This window comes from Hydra vulgaris, chromosome 08 (genome assembly GCF_038396675.1).
Source record: "Hydra vulgaris chromosome 08, alternate assembly HydraT2T_AEP".
Taxonomy (NCBI): Eukaryota; Metazoa; Cnidaria; class Hydrozoa; order Anthoathecata; family Hydridae; genus Hydra; species Hydra vulgaris.
The window spans coordinates 36499350-36525000 of record NC_088927.1 but is presented as its reverse complement, the minus strand read 5'-3'; the positions used below and the strand labels follow the sequence as shown (position 1 = coordinate 36525000).

The window sequence follows — 25651 nt, the reverse complement described above, 5'->3', positions numbered from 1 at the left end:
TTTTTCACATTTATTTGGTGTACTTGCTTTATATAAAAGATTAAGCATTTATTCTTTTGTTTACATGCTTATATAAAAACAGTGTAAAACAAGAAAAAAACAAAAAAAACCTCATTGTTTTAAAATTTTTTTATAGTCATTGTGGTTTTTTAAAAAGCGATTAAACTTAAAGTACTTCTGCAACTATTTAATTGCTTTAACAATTAAAATGTTGTAATTAAAATAGTAACAATTAAAATGTTTCTTTAGTGTTGCTTAAATGGTAAAAATGAGCAATGAATGAGACTTTTTTTACCATTTTATCTCTTCGCTTATTATGCAAAGAACTATATACAAATTTATAAATAACTCACAAAATAACAATAAACAGAGGGAAGAGAAAGACTGTTGTTCGCAAAAAGTTTATAATATTTGAGATTAAAGTTGGCCACTTTGCTATTCTTTCTAGAATGATATCCAGCATTATTTTATTTGGTTTGGCTTCTGTTTTCCTAAAAAAAAAAATATTTTTATGTATACAAGACCAGGAAATTGAAAAATTAAGAAACTAGAAATAAACAATATTATTAGTCAAGTTATTAGAAATAGGAGACATAAAATATAAACAATATAAAAATGTATACATATATGTATACATTTATTATCTTGTATAATATATGTATACAAGTCTTGTATACATATATTATACAAGACTTTTATATTACAGAAAGCCTTGTATAATATATGTATACAAGACTTTATGTAATATAAAGTCTTATATGTATATATACATAACTTCTTCTAATAACTTAAATGAAGTATAAAATAAATTAACTTATTTAATAAAGACAAATTCAAAAGATATTTTTTGATATCAGCTAAGTTTCTAAAAAAATAAGATGATGTGGAACTTTCACAGAAAAGATTTTAACTATTACTTGTTTAAGAATAACTCTGATTGACAATGTTTCTGATTCTAATTAGAAAATCGCTTTAAAAACTTATTTAAATTAAATACAATAAAAAATTATTCTGAAACTAAAAATTTTATAAAAATAAAAAATAACATTAATTATAATAAAGTATATTAAAAAAATAAAAATTATAATATAGAAAAAAGGCATGTTTAATTTTCTATACAAAATAATTTTTTAGTCTTAACTTAAAAATACGCATTATTTAGTTTATAATAAAACAAAACATATTTTTATATGACACAAAGACAAAAGTTAAGCAAATATACAAATTTGTGTGAAATAAAAATGAATGAAAAGAAAATTAAAAATTGAAATGAAAAAAATGAATATATCTAAACAACTCTAAACTTACCTAAATGGACCGCAACAAGAAGTGGAAATTCTAAATTAAATATATAACATCACATTTTATTTGTAAAGTTTATTTAACAACTTACAGTAAATACAAAAGAAAAAGATTAATATATAAATGTAAATACAAAAGAAAACAATGATATATATATATATATATATATATATATATATATATATATATATATATATATATATATGTGTATATATATATATATATATATATATATATATATATATATATATACATATATATATATATACATATATATATATATATATATATATATATATATATATATATATATATATATATATATATATATATATATATATATATATATATATATATATATATATATATATATATATATATATATATATATATACCTATATATATTGGCAATCATCAGCCATGAAGTACCATTATGGGTACTTCATGGCTGATGATTTCCAATAGGCATGAGACTTTAAGTTCCATTAAAAGTTGTTTTTTCTAAATTTAAGTATAAAACGCTCTGTTTTTGAAAAAATATATATTCCTTAATTATTGAGCACTCTACAACGATCAAGAGTTTAGTACTTTTAATACTAAATCATACAAGAACAATATATATATATATATATATATATATATATATATATATATATATATATTTATTTTTTTCCAAAAATTGCTGATTTCTGTGACGTTGAGGGAGAGTCTAAAATAAAACAATTTGGCTGAATTTAAAAAAAAAGGGCCTACACTAAATTTTGCATTTAAAATCATACGTATATTTGTTTTTGTTTTATTACTGAGCATCTATTATTCAAATTATCCACAAACTCGCAAAATTTATGACTTTTGTTGTGATATTAAGAAAGCATTTGAAGTATACAAATACATTTTTTCTAATATAATAAAAATGTCTTTTGGTTAAAAATATTGTACATTGCTTGCTACTTTAATTAGTTATGTATTTGAAGGTAAGTTTCCTTGACATACTTTCATCCCCTCTGCCTGCCATTTCCTAAAATAAAATAAATAGCAAACCAATACACTTCATGTTTTTTTACTAAAGTTTCATACAAATTTATTTTTAAATAAAAAACAATTATTATGAAGCCACTACATTGATTTAAAATTTGAAATTTAAATTTTTGATTTTGAATTTTAAAATTCAAAATAAAAATTCAAGTAATCGAACTGATATGAATTATTAGAAACACAAGGCTTTGTGCAATAACAGTTTGATATCTTCGAAATAGATTTTTCATATTATCTTCTAAAAAAATTTTTCATATATAAAGCTATGCTTGCTATTTCAGGTTTGTGTTTCATAGAAATAAAAATAATGTACATTTATCGATTCGCTTTTATGATATTTTGTCTTTACTTGAAAAGAAGTCATGGTCACTAAAATACATTTTCATCTCAATATCGACACCAATCCATCACACTATTATACTCTGTAAGATAAATAATGCGAGCTTATTTATACAATTTATATAGCATTGGTAATACTATTTTAATAAAAACCTATATGGTTTAGGAACGCAACTTCCAACGGGTATGGATATCTTGCAACACTTTAAATATTGTCAATCAAATTTGCCCAATGGAATTACAAAAAAGTTGGAAATTCTATATTGTCCTCCAAACTTGAAGGTTAATAGGTGTCAACTAGTTGAATGTGAATGCATTGTGGCAAAAATAAAACATCCATGGATTAAACCAGGGTTTCCAGTTATTAGCGACGTAAATATTCAAAGAAGTTTAAAAAATCTTAAGTAAAAATATTCTAATTTATTAAAAAATGTCAAAAGAAACTCAAAACAAGATATTAAATATCAAATAGGATTTTAAAATTTTGTTATATGTATTTTTTGGATAGGAATTCCAGAATTAAAAGATTTTATTCAAAGTGACAAGCTAAGATCCAATGAATCTAAAATCGAAGATTTACAATTCTTAGAAGATCAAGAAGGTCCAAGATTCATTGCTCTAGACAATAAATATACTAAGAAAGTAATTTGATTGTGTTTTGGTTGTGAGAATTTGCATAGTGTAAGTTTTATTTTTTTTAATGTTTAGGCAGTTTTGTGTCAGATCTTAATTAAATGATGCTCTCAAGGTAGATGAGCTATTGAGTTACTTTACTATATGGAGTGAAGCATTAGTATATAAAATATTGATTTAACTAAAAAAAGATAAAAAAGAATAAAAATAGACCAAATAGTACAAAAATTCGGGCCAACATTCCTAAAGATATTTATTCCTAAAATGTTGCTTTAATGGCAACTGTTAATAACATCTCTCCAGTGGTTCTGCAGAGAATTACAACAGCGGTTGTTCAAGCTGCAGGAGTAGACATAAACGCCATTAAATTAAGTCTCTCAACAGCAGCTAGAAAAATGAAAAGAGAAAATAAAGAAATTTCAAGTATTGCTAAAGAAGATATTAAAACAAAAGTACCTTTATTTACATTCCCATGTACAATTTATTTTGATGGAAAAACTATATTTGAGACAATTAAAGGAAAGAAACTAAAATGCAAGCGACTAGCTGTACTAGTAAATATTAATGGCGAACCACACTTGTTGGGTGGGCCTTTTTTACCATCCTCTTCAGGAGACAATCAATATAAAGGAATAATGCAGTTGCTAGATGAATATGGTATTAAATCAAATGTTGGTGGGTTGTGCTTTGACACAACAGCAACAAATACTGGCATTACAAAAGGGACTGTTAATAGAATTACCTATGATTTAGGTAAATACATTCTACAGCTTGCTTGCAGGCCCCATGTTACAGAGCTTAGAATAAGTCATTTTCAGAAACATGTTACTCATGAAGAAAAGCTTTTTTTTAAAAGATTAAGAAATAAGTTTGACAATCCAGAGTTTCATTACAATCCTGAAAACATATTAAGGTTTGATTGGTCATTAAAGGCTGGTACTGTAGTCGAAAAAGCAGCAACAGATGCATTCGAATATTGCAAAAAATACATTAAAAAGAAAAATATTGCTAGGGAAGACAGAAAAGAACTAGCAGAGCTTGTAATTATTTATTTATCGAAATCAGGAATTGTTAAAATAAAAAAACCAGGTGCAGGTCATCATGCAAGATTTCTTAGCTCAGCTCTTTATTATACAAAGTTACATCTGCTATCTAAACAACTAGACGTTTTGATAAAAATACATAAAAGCTCAAGTATAACAAATTTTGGAGTTTGTTTGTTGTTTTTATGCTCCATGGTCCTTGGAAAGCCATAATCCTATTAAAGCCCCATACCTTGATATTACAGCTCTACATCAAGTGACTCTTTATAAAGATGTTTGCCAAGTAAAAGAAGCTGTAGATAAAGTCATTGATATTAAAACACTAACGGTACTTAGACTCAACTTTAATACATCTAGATTTTAAAGTTCCTGATAAAGATAAAACACTAATCGCCAAATCAATTTTATCTACAAAATGCCATCTTTAAAGGCATCTGATTACAAAATTGAAAATAAGCTGAAAGTGGATACCAAAGATATAACCAACCTAAATAGCTCAACAGCTATTAATCCACCAAATTTGGCGAAGTTAGTTTTCCTACAAGTTTTCCTACTTTATTTTTGCCAAAAATTGGGTTTACAGAAGAGAAAATAAAAAATTTACTCAATATTAAAACACTCTTGGTACTTAGACTCAACTTTGATACCTCTTTTGCTTCTAGATTATAAAGTTCCTGATAAAGAAAAAACACTAAAAAAGTGACAACCAATTGCTCACTCAATCATATTACAACTAGTTTTTAGCCTATGCAAAAACTTAAATTATAGTAAATGATCATGCAGAAAGAAATGTAGGCATGATGCAGGAGTTTATCCATAGGTACATTAGTGAAAAAAAACAAACAAATGAGACAGGTAACCATAGACAAAGTTCGTTATGCCATGAAAAAACTTGAAAAAAGCTCCAGGAAGATGACAAAAAGGAATATGGAAATAGATTTAAATAACAATAATTTCATGAAATTCAAAAGTGATTAGAAATTTTTTTTTTCTTTTGTAGGCTTTTTTGTAAGGTAAATAGAAAACCTAGTTTTTATCATAACTGGCGTGAGTAACTTAAAAATTGATTTTGGCGTAAAAATCTGAATCAATTTTTATTTAGTAAAAAAATGAGGAGGGACCCGAGGTAGGGTGAGGGGAGAGGTAACGCAAATACATTAGTAATTGAATTAACAAGCAATTTACAATATTATCAACCAAAAAATATTTTAACACATGGCCGTCGACACCAGGGGAGGGGGGCAGGGGACCTTTTTTTACACATAATATTGAAAAATGGCATCCCCATCACTTTGACGGTCAATGGTCCTGTTATATTAGAAAAAATGTCTTTGTATACTCCAAATACTTTCTTAGTATCACAACAAACTCGCCAATTTTGTGAATTTATGGATAATTTGAATAAAAAATGCTCGGTAATGAAACCAAAACAAAAATATGATTTTAAATGCAAAATAATGTAGTCTAGGCACCTTTTTTTTTATTTCAGCCAACTTGGTTTATCTCTACCTCAATGTCACTGAAATCAGCAACTTTTGACAAAACAAAATTGACATTTTTTTCACAAAAATGAGCCTTGAGCACTGCTTGATTCTAAAGGTTTTAGATTAAATTTCAAAATGGGTGTTGTTTTTCTTCAGATTCTATTAATATGTACGAGCTGGAATGTGTTAAAAATAAAATCAAAAGTGTTCCTTCTTAGTCCAAAATTGATAGTTTCTGAAATCCAGAAAATAGTGCTTATAAAACAATATCATTTGTATTATAAAGTATTATATAACTTTCATTAGAAAAATCATAGAAACCCTCATGACCATCCATTATCTTTTTCTTCAAAATGTGGTTAATTTAATATATAATAATACCTTTAATGATTTGATGACTATACGGCTTACGTGCTACTAAAATTACTATTTTTGGGTCTGTTATATACATTACAGGTTTCAAAGCCAAATAAAATTAATAAAAAACTTTTTTTTTAAATTAAACAATAAGATCATATATATAAATAATTTCACTAGTTTAAATTCACATAGAGCTGTAGGTGGAAGCAACTTTTTAAGCTTCAATCCATGGTTTTTGTTAGTCTCTGTGACTGAAAAATTTTCAGTTATATGATTAGAATATATATATATATATATATATATATATATATATATATATATATATATATATATATATATATATATATATATATATATATATATATATATATATATATATATATACATATATATAGATTGTTGCATTTGGAAGTACGGAAGGAAAAAAATGATTCCAACGAATATGTCACTTTTGACTTTCGTCCAACATTTGCGTGTTGTCAGAAAGTTAAAACTATTAATTTAATTACAAAATAATCGTTTTTTTAAAAAACCGCAAAAACGCAAATTTAATTGACCAGAATGTTTTTATAAAGATTCTGAATGTTTTTAATAATAAAATGTTTTTATTTGTATTTTTTTTTTATAAAATGTTTTTATTTTATTTTTGTTACTGTAAATCATGCACAGAGTGTTGCTACATCGACTATCTTATAGCCTGACTCGCAACAAAGTGCTGCTATATCGACTGACAAATAGCCTGACTTGCAACGGAGTGTTGCTACATCGACTATCTTATAGCCTAACTTGCAACAGAGTGCTGCTACATCGACTGAGAGTTTGGTTGGGGCAGGCAGTCTATCAAGTAATAAAAATTTGATTGTTACCTGTTCTAAACTTCTGCAGGGTTTCAACGTAGGGGTATTACTGAATTTGTGTTACCAGCATCATTTCATCTAATAATTTGAGAACTGTACCACAGTTGGGTTCTGAAGATGTTAAAAAAAAAAAAAAAAAAAAAAGTAGCTATTTAAACATTAATTCTCAGAATAATAAAATAATTAAATTTTATTATTCTCAGAATAATAAAATAATTAAATTTTATTATTCTCAGAATAATAAAATAATTAAATTTTATTATTCTCAGAATAATAAAATAATTAAATTTTATTATTCTCAGAATAATAAAATAATTAAATTTTATTATTCTCAGAATAATAAAATAATTAAATTTTATTATTCTCAGAATAATAAAATAATTAAAATTTATTATTCTGAGATTTAATGTTTTAATAGCTCCTTTTTTTTTTTTTTTATGTCTTCGCTTCCAACAAGGCTGCAAGCAGCCACTAATTAAAGTTTGAAGTTACTGAAAGGAAAAAGATGAAGATTGTAGAGCAAGATAACCATTGACGGACGACTTAAAGGATTGCAAATTATATGAATACATCTTCGCTGCCAACAAGGCTGCAAGCAGCCACTAATTAAAGTTTGAAGTTACTGAAAGGAAAAAGATGAAGATTGTAGAGCAAGATAATGATTGACGGACGACTTAAAGGATTGCAAATTATATGAATCAGGAAAGCAAGATGAAGGAAGCGAATTCCAAAGAGCTGATGTTCGAGGAAAAAAACTAGACGAATAAGCGCTTTTGGAGCACTTAGGAAAAGTTACAAAAAAAGGATGACACTTAATTGAATGACGAGTAACACGAGAATGAATTTTAGTAGATGGCACAAGAGACGCTTGCTCTTTAGAGCAGTGCCCATTATAGTATTTGTAGAAAAGAGAAAGAGAAGCAACATTACGACAATGTGATAATGGTTGGAGGTTGGCTGCAAGAGCAGGTCCAACTATGTTTACAATGCGTTTTTGCACCTTGTCTAGAAGAGAAAGGGCATCATTAGAAGAACTGCCCCAGATATGGCAACAATATTCCATACAAGGCTGGATTTGAGATTTACAGAGATAGAGAATAGAATCCAAAGTAAGAAAATGACGAGCTCGATAAAGAGATGCAACCTTAGCAGATGGCTAATTTTGCAACAAATTTGATATATGTTTTCCAAGAAAGATTGGAAGTAAGAGTTAACCCTAGAAGATGAAGAGTGGATGACTCATTGAGTACATCACTGTTCATAAATATAGCAAGATCTAAATTATTGCGATAACGATTGGTTGAAAAAAAATTGAGTTTTATCTGAATTAATGTTCACCAGCCACTGTGAGCCCCATGCTGCAGCAGAAGTGAGATCCTTTTCAAGCTCAAATGCCCCCTCTAAGCAATCAGAGGGTGTTGGTTTCTTATCACGACAAGAATAAATGGTAGTGTCATCAGCAAACAATGCCACCTTAGATGTGAGAATATCTGGAAGATCGTTAATGTAAATTAAAAATAGTATAGGGCCAAGGATAGAACCTTGAGGAATGTCAAAAGCCTTAACCATTCCACCTTTATCTAATGCACAATAAAACCTATCAGTTATTACTGTTAGCAAATCAGCTGTAGAACGAGAAGATCGAAATCCATATTGATGGTCAGAAAGTAAGTTATTAGATTCAAGATTAGAAATTAAGTGTTTGTTAATTAAAGATTCAAAAACCTTGCTTATGATAGGAAGAAGACTAATGGGACAGTAGTTAGACGAATCAGATCGCTCTCCAGAATTTTTAAAGATAGGGATAACAGATGCTGCTTTCCAGCAGGCTGGAAAACAAGACTCTGATAAGCACTTGTTGAATAGTTTTGAGAGTATAGTGTTCTTCGGACGACAGGTCCGAAGAACACTTCTGCAAGACAATAACAGGTATGCTGTCCGGGCCACAAGCTGTAGAAGTATCTAGACTGGAAATCACTTTAGATACAGAAGCTGGAGTGATATGAATGTCAAGCAATAGATCAATCTGTTTGTTGGCAATATCAGGTAGAACGTAACTAGTGGAATCAAGAGATGGCTTGTAAAAATTAATAGAATTTAGCAAAATCTCTTACTGATATGCCAAGAAGTACGTTTTTGAGCTTTAGGTCAGAAGCTACAAAAAATTTGAGCTGATTTAGATTAATTAATTTAGTAAGCATTCCAAGATTATGGTTATTCTCCTTGACGTTACGTGCCAAAGCCAGAATTATCACCTTGTTCACTCCTGAGTCTTTACTCACTTTACTTACTTTGCTCCTCTAACTTTGTTTCATCGAAAATATTCATTATAATCTGAAAACTAACCACAATTGAATAATAATTTTAATTTTATTTCTTTTATTTGCATAATATAAAATAGGTTAAGTTACTAAACCTTCAGTGAACCCTGTCCTCCCTCAATTCCAACTCAAACAATGGCTTTCATAGGATCTAATTCACATAGAGAGCAGATTTCTTGAACAAGTCTGGTGAGATCTTCAATATATACAACATCTTTCAACACTGAGTTTTCAAGTTCATCATCCTTTCCATTTAAAAAAACAATTTTTTTGTAACTGTAAAACTTATCTAGTGCATGAGATTGCTTCATAACCATAGCAATTGAATTCTTTTCAACACCTAATTGTGAAATGCCTTACTGTAAACAATGTGAGATATATATAATATTATAAATTAAAAAAAAAAAAAAAATTATGTACTGCTGTTTAAATTATGTTATAAAATATTTAAACACCTACAACGACCAAGATCTTTTTGTAAATCTCTAAGAATATCAAGAACAACATTGTAAGGCAGATCATGATTTTTCTTGATATCAAATATTGTATCAGTAGAGACTACTTTATTTGTTTTGAGCTTTGGTTTTAGTACTACAGGTAGGAGTGATCCTCCTAAAATTAGAATAAAATATTGCAGAAAGTCATTATAAATAAATATGAAAATAAATAAAAATCTACCAGTTGATAATTGTAACAAATTTTCATTCTTAACTAGAAACTTTAAAACAGTTGAGGTTATTTGCTCTGACATCCTTTCATCCCTGGAAAAAATAAGACTTTTAGCATTTAGAACAGCTGATCTTCTCGTGCATGGGTGCCTAATGCCTTTTCCGACTAGTTGAAAACAATCTGTGCAGAATGAGTTTAATCTTTCAATGTAGAGATTTTCATTTGATTCAATGATATAATCTCTTAAGTTAAAAATCTTGTGACTGTGCTTGTCCTGATAAATTGGACATAAGCATTGATCCTCAGTTGGAGCAACCCTTCCTACCTTTATAAGTAACCCCCTTTCATTTTTCCAAACCTCTTCTACCATTTTTGTAGGCTTTCCTTGCTGTGAACAAGATTGTTTGCATTTTTAGTGAAATATTTTAGAAAAAATTTAATAAATATAATAAAATATTTATAAAATATAATAACCTTTTTGGCATAGAGAGCATTTTTACAATGGCAATAAAGTCCAGTGGGAAATGTATTTATATCAAAACTGAATCCTTCATGTACATAGTCTCAAACTAGTGTCACCAATGATGGCATACTGCGAAGAGAGTAGTTGTCTGTTTTGTTACAGCAACAAAAACAAAGTGAATCTTTGGACTCATTTTGATTTTTTTTCCTTGAAGATGAGCCATTTGATATGTAATATTTATTTACTTTTATTGTTATTTAAAATAAATGTTTATTAATTAAAATGTTATAAAAAGTAGTTAGAACTTTTACAAAATAAAATAAAAAAATTGTAAAATTTTTTACAATATTTCTGAACGAGTCATCAACCGCTTTAAGAGCTTTATTAGTGAAACTATTAAAGGTATTATTATAGATTAAGTTAACCACATTTTGAAGACAAAAAAAAATGAAATGCCACATGGCTTTCTATGATGTAATAAAAGTAAGCTTAAATAATAAAATTAATATTGTTTTTTAAACGCTAATTTCTGGATTTCAGAAAATATTAATTTTGGACTAAGAAGGAATACTTTCAATTTTCTTTACAACACATTCCAGCTTGTACATATACATATTATTAGAATCTGAAGAAAAACCTCATGTCTTTTGAAATTCAACCTAAAACCCCTAGAATCAACCAGTATGGGAGAGGGTCTAGAGTGGTCTAAAAATGCCCAGTATGCTTTAAAACCTACTTTCTATATAACTGCACCAAATTTAACAATACATATTTTTGTTTTGAAAAATCTCTCATTCTGAATCACCTTAATATATATATATATATATATATATATATATATATATATATATATATATATATATATATATATATATATATATATATATACGATTTAATCTCTCTAAAACTATTATTTCACTCTTCTTCATAATCAGAATCCCCCTATCATCGTACCTCTTACAACTACCTTAGAGCTGACTGGGACTCTTTCCTTGATTTACTTCATGATGGCCCTTGGGTAGAAATCTTTCGTCTTCCTGCTGACAAATGTACTTCTTACATAACTTCAATGATTCAGGATGGCATAGAATCTTTTATTCTCTCGACAATTCCAGGTCAAGCCTTACTCTTCTCCATGGTTTTCCTCACATTGTGCTGCTGCAATTTTCGATTGAAACCGTTACTTCCATATTTATCAGCAAAACAATTATACAGAAAACAGACGTCTATTTACTATTGCTAGAAACAATTGTAAAGAGGTTTTGTCTAACGCCAAAGCCCACTATTCTCAGGTCATGAAATCTTGTATTTCATCTCAAAAATTAGGCTCTCATGACTTCTGGAGAATTTTAACAGTATCAGTAATAAGGGCAAATCTGTTATTCCACCTCTCTTGTATGGTTCAGACTTTGTCACCTCACCTTAAGACAAAGCCGAATTGTTTGCTAAGAACTTTTCATCAATATTATCTTTTAATTCACTGGTTGCGTTCTATCTGATATTGCTAACAAACAGGTTGATCTATTGTTTGACATTTATATTACTCCAGCTTCTGTATCTAAAGTGATTTCCTGCTTAGACTCTTCTTGAGCTTGTGGTCCGGACAACATAACTTTTATAATGTTCTCCGGAACTGTCGTCTATTCTTTCAAAACTATTTAACAAGTGCTTATCAAAGTCTTATTTTCCATCATGCTGGAAAGCAGGATATGTTATCCCTAGTTTCAAAAATTCTGGAGAGCGATCTGACTCGTCTAACTACAGTCCAATTAATCTTCTTCCTATCATAAGCAAGGTTTTTGAATTTTTAATTAACAAACACTAAATCTCTTATCTTGAATTTAATAACTTACTTTCTGATCAATATGGATTTCGATCTTCTCATTCTACAGCCGATTTGCTAACAGTAATAACAGATAAGTTTGGCATGCTGGCCTTCTACATAACCTTTCTTCTTATGGTGTATTTGGTAACATCTTTAAAATTATTGAATCCTTCCTTTCCAATCATAGTATAAAAGTTGTTCTCAATGGACAGCACTCTTCTTCATATCCTGTAACTTCAGAGCTTACTCAAGGTTCTATCCTTGTCTCTATAGCCTTTTTAATTTACATTAATGATCTTCCAGATATTCTTACATCTAAGGTGGCATTGTTCGCTGATGATACTATCATTTATTTTTGTCTTGATAAGAAGTCAACACTCTCTGGTTGCTTTGAGGGGGTATTTGAGCTTGAAAAGGATCTCATTTCTGCTACATCATGGGCTCAAAGAGGCTGAAGAACTTTAATTCAGATAAAACTCAATTTTTTTCCAGCCAAATGTTATCCCAATAATTTATATCTTCCTATATTTATGAATGGTGATGTACTTGACAAGTTATCTACCCTTCATCCTCTAGGATTAACTATTACTTCTAATCTTTCTTGGCAAACCATGTCTTATCGATTGCAAAGATAGCATCTGCTAAGGTTGCATCTCTTTATTGTACTCCCCACTTTCTTACGCAGGATTTTATTCTTTATCTCTATAAATCTCAAATCTGTCCTAGTATTGAATACTTTTTTTGTTTTTGTTAATTCACCTCCCCAAGGCTGAGAAGGCCACAACAGACGACGAGGCTACTTAATTGTGGTTATAACACTCTCTTAACTTTATAACTTCAAAACACAAACCTTGACAAACAAGGCCGCTGCGCGATTGCAAAATTAGCATCTGCTAAGGTTGCATCTCTTTATTGTACTCCCCACTTTCTTACGCAGGATTTTATTCTTTATCTCTATAAATCTCAAATCTGTCCTAGTATTGAATACTTTTTTTGTTTTGTTAATTCACCTTCCCAGGGCTGAAAAGGCCACTACAGACGACAAGGCTACTTAATTGTGGTTATAACACTCTCTCAACTTTATAACTTCAAAACACGAACCTTGACAAACAAGGCCGCTGTGCGGAGAAACAAGTTAAGCACGGTACTACCAGGGACGTGGTAGGAACCGAACACGGAAACCTCTCGCTAATGAAGCGAGCGCTCTACCACTACCGCATACTGTTGTCATATCTGGGGAGGATCTTCCATTGATGCCTTTTTTCTTTTAGAAAAGGTGCAAAATTACATTGTAAACATAGTTGGTCCTACTCTTGCAGTCAACCTCCGACTATTATCGCATTGCCATAATGTTGCTCCTCTTTCTCTTTTCTATAAATACTATAGTGGGCGCTGTTCTAAAGAGCTAGCGTCTCTTGTGCCATCTACTAAATTTCATTCTTGTGTTACTTATCATTCAATTAACTCTCAACCTTTTTGCTGTGACTGTTCCTAAGTGCTCCAAAAATTCTTTTTCTTTATTTTTTATTTTTTTCCACGAACATCAGTTCTTTGGAACTCGCTTCCTTCATCTTGTTTTCCTGATTCATATAATTTTCAATCTTTTAAATTGTCTGCTAATCGTTATCGTATTCTATAAACTTCTTCTTTTCTCTTCAATAAACTTCCAACAGTGGTTGCTTGCAGCCTTGTTAGAAGTGAAGATGTTATTAAAAAAAAAAAGAAAACATAAAAAATTATCCATTCAAAGGATTTGAAACCACATCCAATGCAGAACTAACAAATGCACCTCAAAAATATGATAATGAATCAAACATAAACACTAAGAAAGTGACACAGGAAAAATTGTTAATTTTAAACTATTAATTGAGATGCTTTTAAATATACTTATATTAAAAATATAATGTGCAAATTATAAAAACATGGTAAAAACCATGACCAAGTAAAAAAAACCATTGTATTCATGGTCATACAAGGTGTGCAGCACCTTTTCTGAAAAGGCATCAAGCCCCAGGAGGCGCGTGGGGCTGCATTTATATATCAGGCCTTCAGCAGTTTTGCGCTACGCAAAAACTTTTATATTTAAGAATATTTAAATTACCTTTTCATGTCGTTAACGTGACGTTTTTTCAGAAAAAAAAAGTCTTAAGTAAAAGCATTTACCCGCAATTGTAAACTAATAGATATTTTGTTAAAGAAACAGTTTGTTTAATAATTTTTTTGTTGTTGTTAAAAATTTGTTAAAAAGAATAAAGTGTTTTAAGTTTTATCTTAAGAAATTAAATATATAAATTCCTTTTAAATATAAAAATTATTTTTTGTCATAATAGTTTAAAAAATGCACGATTTATTTTGATGTAAATATTTTATTAATAAGATATTTTGTTTATTGTTAATTCAACAACGTAAAGTTTAAATGACGTTCGTTTAATTTATGAAAATAAATTATGATTACGAATATGTTATCGGTAACTGATAAATAATAAAAAAAACTGTTTAAAAACATTATTAAAAAAAGTTTACAAAATAAATAAGAAAAAATTTATTAACAGTTAATAAAATAACCAAAAACCAACTGTAAAATTATAAGAAAATAAACAAATATTATTTTATGTTTTATGAAAAAATATTTTTTTCATAATAAAATTTAGTTCATATTTGAAAAAAAAATGCAAATAGGAACTTAGATTATATTTGTAACTATAGTGAGATACTTGATATAGTGAGAAAAAAAAAACTGTTTGTATGATTTTTAATGCGCTAATAAAATAACTTTAATTACAATGCGGTAATTGAAAAGATGCTAGTGACGCAATATAACTTCAAACAATACAAAATATATTTGCATAGTTAAGTTACTTAGAAATGCGTTACGCCTTTTCGCTATGCCGCGAAATCTCGTAACAAGGCCTGATATATATATATATATATATATATATATATATATATATATATATATATTATTTGTTATATTGAATGAATTGAATGAAATGAGTTACCTTGTTAAACCCCATCCAACAGCAACAGTACACATTAAGAAACTGAGCAAAAGTAGAAGAGTGAAAAAGTAATTGGACCTTGCTCCCTGATATGAAGTAGAAGACTGTTTACAGTTGTATATCAAACTTATCTGAAACAAGAGAAAAAATAATTCAAGCTTAAATCTACTCAATCAGTAAAATGATGTTTAAAATAAAAAAATGTATGCTTTATTTCTTTAAGGAAAAGTTTGAATTTTTTTTAAAAACATTTAAATAAATTAAAATTCATTTAAAAAAATAATATTGTTTTATTTAAGATAATTTTTTGAATCATCATTATTACTATAACTAAAATGCTAAAGAAATTAAATTAAAAGAATAAATTATTTACAAAAGCCTCAAAAAGTAAAAACTGTCAGAGCATGCACTATTAGTGAAAAAAATTATTTTGAAGATAAAGTAACTAACTCAAAAAGTAAAAATCATTCTCACATTTAAACAAAAAAAGATCAAAATGTCAATAACAGTTTAATACATCAATCTGCAAAATGTACAACAATAAGCCATTTGCAGAACGCAGAATGCTTTAAAATAATGAAAATCTATCATTTAAAAGTTTAATGTCTGAACATGTGTTCAGACATTAAACTTTTAAAAAAGTAGCCATTAAAACTATTTGCCCTTACACCACAGTTTATCCCGTCAGATAAACATCATCGCCATTTATGCTTTACCTTATGATTTACGTCTACTCCATACTGCAGTAAAAAAGGACATTACTACCTAAACATTAATTCAACATAAACAAATGTAAGCACCTCTTAAACAATGATGAATTTCATCATCATCGCCATCATCACCATTATTATCATCATCTTCCTCATTATCATCATTATTATCATCATCATCATCATCATCATCTCATCATCATTTATTGTTTACTTTGTGCGAGCATGAATTGCTTGCAAAAAGTAAACTTTTACAGTATTAACAGAAATTGAGAACATTCAAAACCATATCAGTCTGACTATCATGTCATCTGAATGTTTAAAAGTAATTACACATTCAAATGAAATTTTGGTTTTTGCTAACAATCCTTGAAAAAAACCAAACATTGCATAAGAGATGCTTACATTTGTTTATGTTAAAATCTATGTAGATTAGACTGATGTGGACCCAGTCCAAGTGTGAACCCCAGTGACATTTTGGCTTTGGTTTAAGATATTTTTTTAAACTATTTTTATTTAAGGGATCGTCCATAAAGTACATATGCTCAAAGAGGAAGAGGGGGTCTGTAAATGGCGCATATTAGAAGGTGTGGGCAGTAGGTCAATTATAAAAGTATGGAGACACTAAATTTTAAAAAATATCATAAAATGTTGGGTTGGTAGGTTAAAAGCGTAGGTACCTTTAGGGAGGCAGAGGGTACTCAAAAAAGCATATGACAAAATGCGGGGGAGGGGGGGAGTAGGCAAAAAAAAAGTGTACGTACTTTATGGATAAACCCTAACCGACAGCTATCTATGTTAAAGATTTATTGGTTACTTAGCGCTAAAATATACTAACAATTTTATTTGCAAAAAAAAAAAAAATTTTAGTTAGGTAAAAAAGTTTTTAAACATAGGAGGCTATTTGCAAGCTTTATCAAGCTTTTTTCTCTTGAAAGCACCAAACTTTTTTTTCCTGGAAAGAGCTTTGAATCCATTATTATGTATTCTTGATAAAAAAGCATCCTAATTGTGTCATCCTAATGTGGACCCGGGTTCACATTAGGAAGATGTCTTTAAGACTTAATTAGTCTACTTTGTTACGCCATTTGAAGAAAGTTAGTAATGAAGCTGGAGTTGAGAAGAAGTTGGGATGCCGCACAGTTCTGACTAGTGATTAAGAAGATGAACTTTGTTATGTTATCTTGGAAATATAATCAAAATTGTATGGTTTAACTCTTTTGGATATTAGATGTTTAGTTTATCAATTTTGTGATCAAAAAAAATTAAACAATCAACATGGAAGCTTCACTCAAGGACAATGCTCCACCAAACTCCATTGTTAATGCCAACAAATCAAGATGCATCAATGAATAAGTTTTGGAGAATTGGTTTGATCATTTTCTCAAGATTGTTCAACAAAAAATAAAATCAAGTGTAGTTTGGACATGCTAGCCAGTTTCGAAGATGAGACATGCTAGTCAGATGCATGCATGCTAGCCAGAGACATGCTAGCCAAGATGGAAATGCTAGCCAGTTTCGAAATTTAGTTGTTCTGGAGAAAGCAAGGGCTGATAACATGATTCTGCTAGTGTTTCTATCATACTGCACACACAAGATACAGCCACTTGACATTTCATTCTTTAAAATTTTGAATTCGCATTATGATACAATAGAAACATCTTGACTGAAAAATCATCCTGGTTGAGCTGTTTCTCAAGAACATGTTGCTGGTATATTTGCAGAATCTTATTGCATTACTGCAAATATTACCAAAGCAAAGAAAGGTTTTGATGCTGCTGGCATTCATCTGTTTGATAAATAAAATTTACAGATGCCAATTTTTTAGGAGTTAGTGTTACAGATAATTACATAGTGATGGCGGAAGCTCAACTTGTAATACAAGATAACACTTCTTTAAGCTAAAGTGATTACCAACTTGCCAAAACAAACAAATGTGGGTGATATTTCACTCTTTTTGGAGCAGAGATCTAATCAAGAACTACAACCAGTCACACATAATGAAACTTTAATGATGCTTTATTGATGCTCTTTATACTAGTCTCTTTATTGTGATGATTTGTTATGTTTTTTAAAAAAGTATTTATTTTGAACTGCATATTTTTTTTATCATTAATACTTTTTTAATATGTAAAATAAACTCAGTAGTTTAACTTGAAAGTTGTTTTAAATCTGTAATTAACTTAAATATAGCTATCTGAGATTATAAAACTAAAATATGCACTGTTTCCTAATGTGAATCCAGGATCCACATTAGGCTGTTGGGGTCTTTAATTTAAACTGGCCTTTTACTTAAACTTTACTTAAATTTTACAAAGTCTTTTACTTTTACTTAAAGGGTCCACATTAATTGCCTTATGTGGACCCTTTAAGTAAAATTTAAAATAAAGGCTGCTAGAATATTAAAAAAATTAATTTAAAATAACATTTATTCGGACATCCGGTGTACATTGTATTAAATAAATGCGCTATTTATGAATTTCAGTTTGATATATATGATATAAAAGTAAATTAGCATAAGGGGTCAACATAAGGGTGGTCTACACTATTTGGCCCGTAAATTTCAAGTTTGTTTAAACAGTCAGAAGCTACTAAAAAACATCCATTGGTTTAAAAATAGTTATCAAATTATCAAATTGTTGAAATTACAAGAACCATGTGATTATTAAATTGTTGAAATTACAAGAATCACATAATCATTAAATTGTTGAAATTACTAGAACCATGTACTTATCAAGTTGTTGAAATTACAAGAACCATGTACTTATCAAGTTGTTGAAATTACAAGAACCATGTGATTATCAAATTGTTGAAATTACAAGAACCATTTGATTATTAGATTGTTGAAATCACAAGAACCATGTGATTATCAAATTGTTGAAATTACAAAAACCATGTGAAAAATATCAACAATTTTTATTTTATCTAGAAGTTGTCAATAGAATTATATCATTGTCAATAAAAATCTTGATAAATCAAATAACAAAAAAAATGATGAAATGAAACAAAAGGCAATCAGAAGAAACAAAATTGGAATTTGTTGGTTTACTAAAAAAACAAAATGTGTAAATGGGTAAGAATAAAAAGTTAAAAAAAAAAGCGAACCTACATAATGTCAGCAAGGTTTATAATTAGATTCGAACCAATCATAAGTTGCATACTTTATAATCAAGTATGAATCAATCTTAGGTTGCTTAGTTTATAATCAGGTAAAAATTAATACAAGGTTGCTTAGTTTATAATCAAGCATGAATCAATCCTAGGTTGCTTAGTTTATAATCAAGCATGAATCAATCCTAGGTTGCTTATTTTAAAATCAGGTACAAGTCAATCCTCAATTACTAAGTTTAGCCAAATTATACAATAAAATATTGGTAAGGTAATACAGAGGATCAGATCACACAATAAATCAATTTCTAACTAGTTCAATAAAAACATTGCATACCATGTCACATATACAAAAAACGCTATGTACATAACTTGTGTTTTTTTTTACAAAAAACATGGTTGGTTTTTTAATGCAAATTTTGCATAAAATTAGTAATGTTTAAAACATGCTTTGATATGGACCACTTGAAATTTATAATGTACCATTAAAATTAGAAAATGAAAATGAAATTTGTATTGCACCTCTCTATTTATATTTTTTTCTTGCTATTATTATTCATTGTAATTTTAATGCATTATCAATTGCAATCTGCTTTTAGTTTAAGTTTATATTTATGTATATTTGCTTTATGTATATAAAAAAAATAAAACACTTTTAAAAAAATAATTTAAAATGTTTGTAACTATAAATTATCAATAAAAAACATTTTCATACATATATTTTATTCTAACAAACTCATTTAACAAACTTTTTTTTTAATTATGTGTGTCAAAATAAACAAATATATATAATAAAACATCAATTAATATTGAGAAGGGTAAAAAGTAATCCAAAAAAATTTATTTTTTATCTTTAATTTCATAACTATCCTTTAACAATATAATGGAGCATCATGGTCCATATATTATTGAAGATAAATGGTTATACCATAATTCAGCACTATTTTGTCTTGCTAATGGTTAGGCAAAAAAAAAATGCTATTGGAATAAAACTCTTTGCAGTCAGAAAGTCTCAGCTTGGGTATTAAAAGCTTTTATAACGCAAGCTGTTGCTCAGTGATCAAAACAAATTATAATCTCTTTGTGTTAAGTCGCATGTGCAATGCTGTGTATGCCTCACCAAACCAAAAGCAGCACCTTTTTGGAGTTTATGTAAATTTTTTTACAAAAAACGAATAGTTTTTGGGTATATACGAATTATAATTAAATATATAAGTAAATATATACGAATAGTAATTGGGTCGCTTAACAGCCAATGTTAAGCGACCCAACTGAAACTCATAAAGCAGGTAGTGCTTTAACACCTTTTATTTCTGGCAACATACATAAATTGCAATGTAAAAATTATGACAGGTCTAATGTTTTATATCCTATTTATATTCAAATCATGGAAATTTCTTGAAGCTTACAGAACATTCTAAGAACTTTTAGAAAAATTTCTCATTACTTTTTAGCCAACCCAATAACTTGTGACGTTAGAATAATAGGGTTCTATCTCCATTTTGAAACATTGAAAGAATTTAACTTCCGGTTTCAAATCATTTTAATGTTTTTCAGTTGTTGTTGTTTATACTATATGCTTTTTTATTTACGTTTTATAATTAGTCTTATATTATTAGTTTCATAATTTTAAAAATTGTTTACAAATTAATTATTAACTACTTTATTTGATATTTCTTTGGATAGAGAAAGTTTTCTTCTATCCAAAGAAATTTATTTTTTGTTTCTTTTTATCTTCTTTTTATTTTCAATACCACCTATATTTAATTAACTGATAAACTTTGTTTTCAAAGTGCTTCATTGACTCTCAATTTCAAAATATTATTCACAAAAAAAATACACTCATCACTATTAGGTAGATCAGGTTTATTTATCTTTTTTTGGCAGTAGTTTTTTATTTACAATGAAATTTTTAAATACATGCATTTGAAAATTTCATTGTGCTAACAAAAAAAATCACTAAACAGAGAAATAATGTCTAAAGTAAATTATTTAACTATTAATTTTAACAACAATAAGTCTTATTATTGCTTTATAAAACATATTAGCTGTAATGTAAATAATTTACTTAAAGAAATGGATTTTCTATCTTTTTATAAGTTCAGAAGTTTCTTAAGCTTTAAACTGTACATCTTTTAATGTTTATTAAGTTTTGAACTGTACATCTTTAATTTGGAACAATCAAACTATTTTGAAAAATTGTTTGGTTTTTAGAAAAAATAAAGGAATGAATACCTAAATTTTACTTTAATCCCAAAACAAAATTAAACATTTTTATAAAACCCTGATAAATGATGTTAAAATTTTTACCTTTTTAACATAAAACATAATTGTTAACTTGAGGACACCAATTACAGGAAGAAGAGGTGCAAAGTAAGAACCAATCCTATAAAAAAAACTTGAAAACTAAAATAAAACAAAATGAGAGTTAAATTTTATATTTAAATGTTTAACTAATTTTGCTTAATTTTTATTTTTAAAAAAGATTTAACCATAAAAGAGATTGTCCATAGACGAGATCAAGAACATTTTGAGGTATCTGGAACTCTTGCATTCCAATTTTTTGACCTATGTTGCAACCACAATCAGCATATCGATATAAATATCTAAACATACACAGAAAATGTTTTATTTATATCGACATAAATATCTAAACATACACAGAAAATGTTTTATTTATATTGACATAAATATCTAAACATACACAAAAAATATTTTATTCATATTTCAACTTTTTTTAAAGTAAAATTCAAAGAAAAACTTACTTTCTCCCAGTTTCCGTAAATATTGTCAAAGCAACACTAATGATAAAATCAATAATAATCAAGTTGTACATTTGAGCTCCTATTTCATTCTCCCAACACTAAGTTAAAAATAATTTAAAAAACTTTTAAGGGATTGCAAAAAATAAAAATTACAGAACTAAAATATTGAGAATTATTGTTAAACTTGTTTAATTTAAATCATCATTTATAGCTTGATTGCATTGACAAAAATTTATAGCTTGATTGCATTGACAAAAATTTATAGCTTGATTGCATTGACAAAAATAATATAGAAAGTTTTAAAAAAAAATTGTCAAAGAGACTAGTTTGTTGTTTTCTAGTGACAAATATTATTAACAAGTAAGCGATCAATGTAAATGTTTTTTTTTACTACTAATTTTATATGTTTTTAGTAAATGGTAACCAATGATAAAAAAAGTAAAAAGTTATTTATCTTTTGTCCATTGTTAGAATATGAAGTATAATACTCTTTTATATTTTGGTGATTATTATTAGGTAAATATTACACTTTTATAAAAATCTTTTTTTGATTAAGTAGCATGATTAGCTCTAGAAAGCATTCCATTAGAAAGCATTCCATTAGAAAGCATTCCATTAGAAAGCATTCCATTAGAAAGCATTCCATTAGAAAGCATTCCATTAGAAAGCATTCCATTAGAAAGCATTCCATTAGAAAGCATTCCATTAAGTTTCCAATAAGCAATAATCAAATATTATGAAAATAAGCAATAATCAAATATTATTGAAAATAAGCAATAATCAAATATTATTGAAAATAAGCAATAATCAAATATTATTGAAAATAACTAATTACACATTTGAACAAACACAAAATAGCAATAAAACATTATTTGATTTAATTAAATATAAATAAAGTGGATACTTACTTGATCAACAATAAAAAATTATTGGTCCAAAATTACGCTCTCTACACTGTATAAAATTGTGAATAACTCAAAATGACAATAAAATGAAAAACAGTTCACAAAAAAATGCTTAGATCATTACTTAGTCAGTAATGATCTAAGGAGTCCTGACAATGGTTCCTAAATGTTTCCACTCAATATTAGTTGAGCCAACTTTAAAAAATGAAATGAGGTTATAAGCCACCAGCGTTATTAGACTACTTTACTCTAGATAAAGTAATTATTTACCTTTTGCCCATCGTTGTTTGAATATGAAGTATATAGAGTAATTATTAACACAGCAACAGATGCTAATTTTAATAAAACTGCTCTGCAAAAAAAAAATTTTAATAATTATAATAAAACTCCTCTGTAATATATATCTTTGTATATGACAAAAAAATCAAATTAAAAAAATTAACCTCCAAAGTGACATTGCAAGCTCTATTCGAGGACTCCATTGCTCAAAAGATGCAAGAACATCAAACAAAAGCGGAAGAATGATGTTTAAGATGCTGATTGTTAATGAAGATGCCCATCTTTTGATAATAGTAACAAAAGAATTACCTGTCGCATTTAAATTCTAAAGTAAAGAAAGCCTTAGTTAAGGATGTATGTACTCAAGTCCAGCATCCACTTACTTCAGTACCACTTCAGCATCCACTTCAGTATGACTAGTGATCATGTAGTGAAAGATAAAGCAAAAACTTTATTTTCTACTTAACTCACAATTAAGAAATGTTTGATCATCATTTTAAACAAAAAACTTTATTTTCTACTTAACTCACAATTAAGAAATGTTTGATCATCATTTTAAACAAAAAACTTTATTTTCTACTTAACTCACAATTAAGAAATGTTTGATCATCATTTTAAACAAAAAATTCAAGCCATAATTACTTGAATACAAATTTTGTTAAAATATTTAATACCAGGACATATGTTAGAGATGGTTTTAATTAAAGCATGTGAAATGTGAAAAAAATTATAATCAATTAAAAATTTAGAAACTTAAACAATGTTACTATTTAATTAAATTGTTTAAATTTTACTGCAAACAAACAACACATGCTTTGTTATGCTTTTTGTCACTGGAATTTTATTAAAAGTTTAGTGAATTCAAATTCATGTTTGTCACCATCAACCTTAAATATCGAAAATATTTTTGTGAAAAGTTTTATAGTTTTCAAGCCAGCTGATTGGCAAATACTTTGAAAAACCTTTGAAATTATAATTGTCTCATTACAAAGACTAATCAATAAACTAATTCATTGTAAATCCATCCAATAATTTGATTGATAACTAACTCTTTGAAAACAAATCATTCCAATTAATTAATTGATAAATTAGTTCTAATAACGATAATCAATTTGTAAACCAGTCCAACATATAGTTCTTGCTGTTTTATTCAAAACAGTACAATAATATTCTTTAAAGATTTGATATTTTTAATGACAGGAATAAGAAACTTGTTTTAATATAATTTAAGTACGTTGAATTTTTATTTAATATAATTTAAGTACGTTGACTTTTTATTACACATCGCTTTTAATTAATGTTTACTTTAACGCTCCTGCTCATTCGTGTGCGTTTGACACAGAGTCATATTTACTGTAAATTGTAATTATAAATACAAAAGCAAAGTTGTATTTACAATTGTACTTATCTAAAAGCAATTATTGTTTTACTATTAAACACCATGTTTTTATAATTGTTTAAACAAAACAAACTTTGTTACTGGAAACCATTTGATTTTAATAAAAAGCCAGTTGTTCTTCCAAAAACCCAGTTGTAACAAATTTTCTGATAAATTTTAAATAACTTTGTTTTTTAAAGTTGATTAACATGCATTACAAGGTAAATCATTGAACAAATATTACACAAATAAGGTTGTATTTGTAAGTGTTTCTGATTTATATATCTATCTTAATTTATATATTCAAGGTTTTTTATGTGTCAAATGATGCAATAATGTGTGTTATTTGTTATGTGTTTATATGTGTTAAGGTTATATGGGTTTATATTTTGTAAGTGTTTATGGGTCATAAATCTATGAATATATGTTATATATGAAGTGTTTCTATGTGTGTAATGTGCTTTTACACAAGTAAGGTTGTATTTGTAAATTTTCCTTATATATATATATATATATATATATATATATATATATATATATATATATATATATATATATATATATATATATATATATATATATATATATATATATATATATATATATATATATATATATATATATTTATATATATATATTTATATATATATTTATATATTTAAGTATTTTTATGTGTCATGATTGTTTAATGTGTATTATTTATGTGTATATATGTGTTAAAGTTATATAGGTTTATATTTTGCAAGTGTTTATGTGTTTAAATCTGGTAAATTTAAAGTGTTGATACGCCTCTTATGTGTTATAATATTACGTGTTTATATTTGTATGTAGTTATTATGTTGTTTCTGTGGTTTCAAAGTGTTGTGACTTGGCTTAGTTTACAGCAAGAGTGTTGCCCTTGCTAGCCAAGTGTTATACTATACATTATAAAACCTGTTTGTAGTTAATGTAATCATTAAATGTGTAGCTTTTAATTAGATAACACATTTTAATAAATATTTCTCATAGGCAGTTGTTCCAACAACATCAACAAATGCTGCCCCAATCAGTAACAGGAGCAACATCTGCTAAAGTAAATAAATGATTTGTAGTTTTTATAGGTTATTTTAGAACAATTTTTAGAACAATTGTTTCATTGACCTACATTACACTTTTAGATCAGATGTTTTTGTTTTA

The 25651-nt window shown here is 27.6% G+C and overlaps 1 protein-coding gene across 2 annotated transcripts in view; it reads right to left on the bottom strand.

Moving 5' to 3' along the window:
* LOC100210491 (transmembrane channel-like protein 7) overlaps positions 1 to 25651 on the bottom strand; it is a 120915-nt gene that overhangs the window by 26429 nt on the left and 68835 nt on the right. For both annotated transcript variants that reach the window (XM_065803602.1, XM_065803603.1), the window contains exons 9-16: positions 23262 to 23422; positions 23089 to 23170; positions 21914 to 22011; positions 21641 to 21754; positions 21459 to 21534; positions 15331 to 15461; positions 1309 to 1338; positions 354 to 491 (exon numbers count right to left, since the gene is read on the bottom strand). In XM_065803602.1, coding sequence (XP_065659674.1) covers positions 354 to 491; positions 1309 to 1338; positions 15331 to 15461; positions 21459 to 21534; positions 21641 to 21754; positions 21914 to 22011; positions 23089 to 23170; positions 23262 to 23422 — 830 coding nt within the window. The remainder of the gene's footprint in view (positions 1 to 353; positions 492 to 1308; positions 1339 to 15330; positions 15462 to 21458; positions 21535 to 21640; positions 21755 to 21913; positions 22012 to 23088; positions 23171 to 23261; positions 23423 to 25651) is intronic.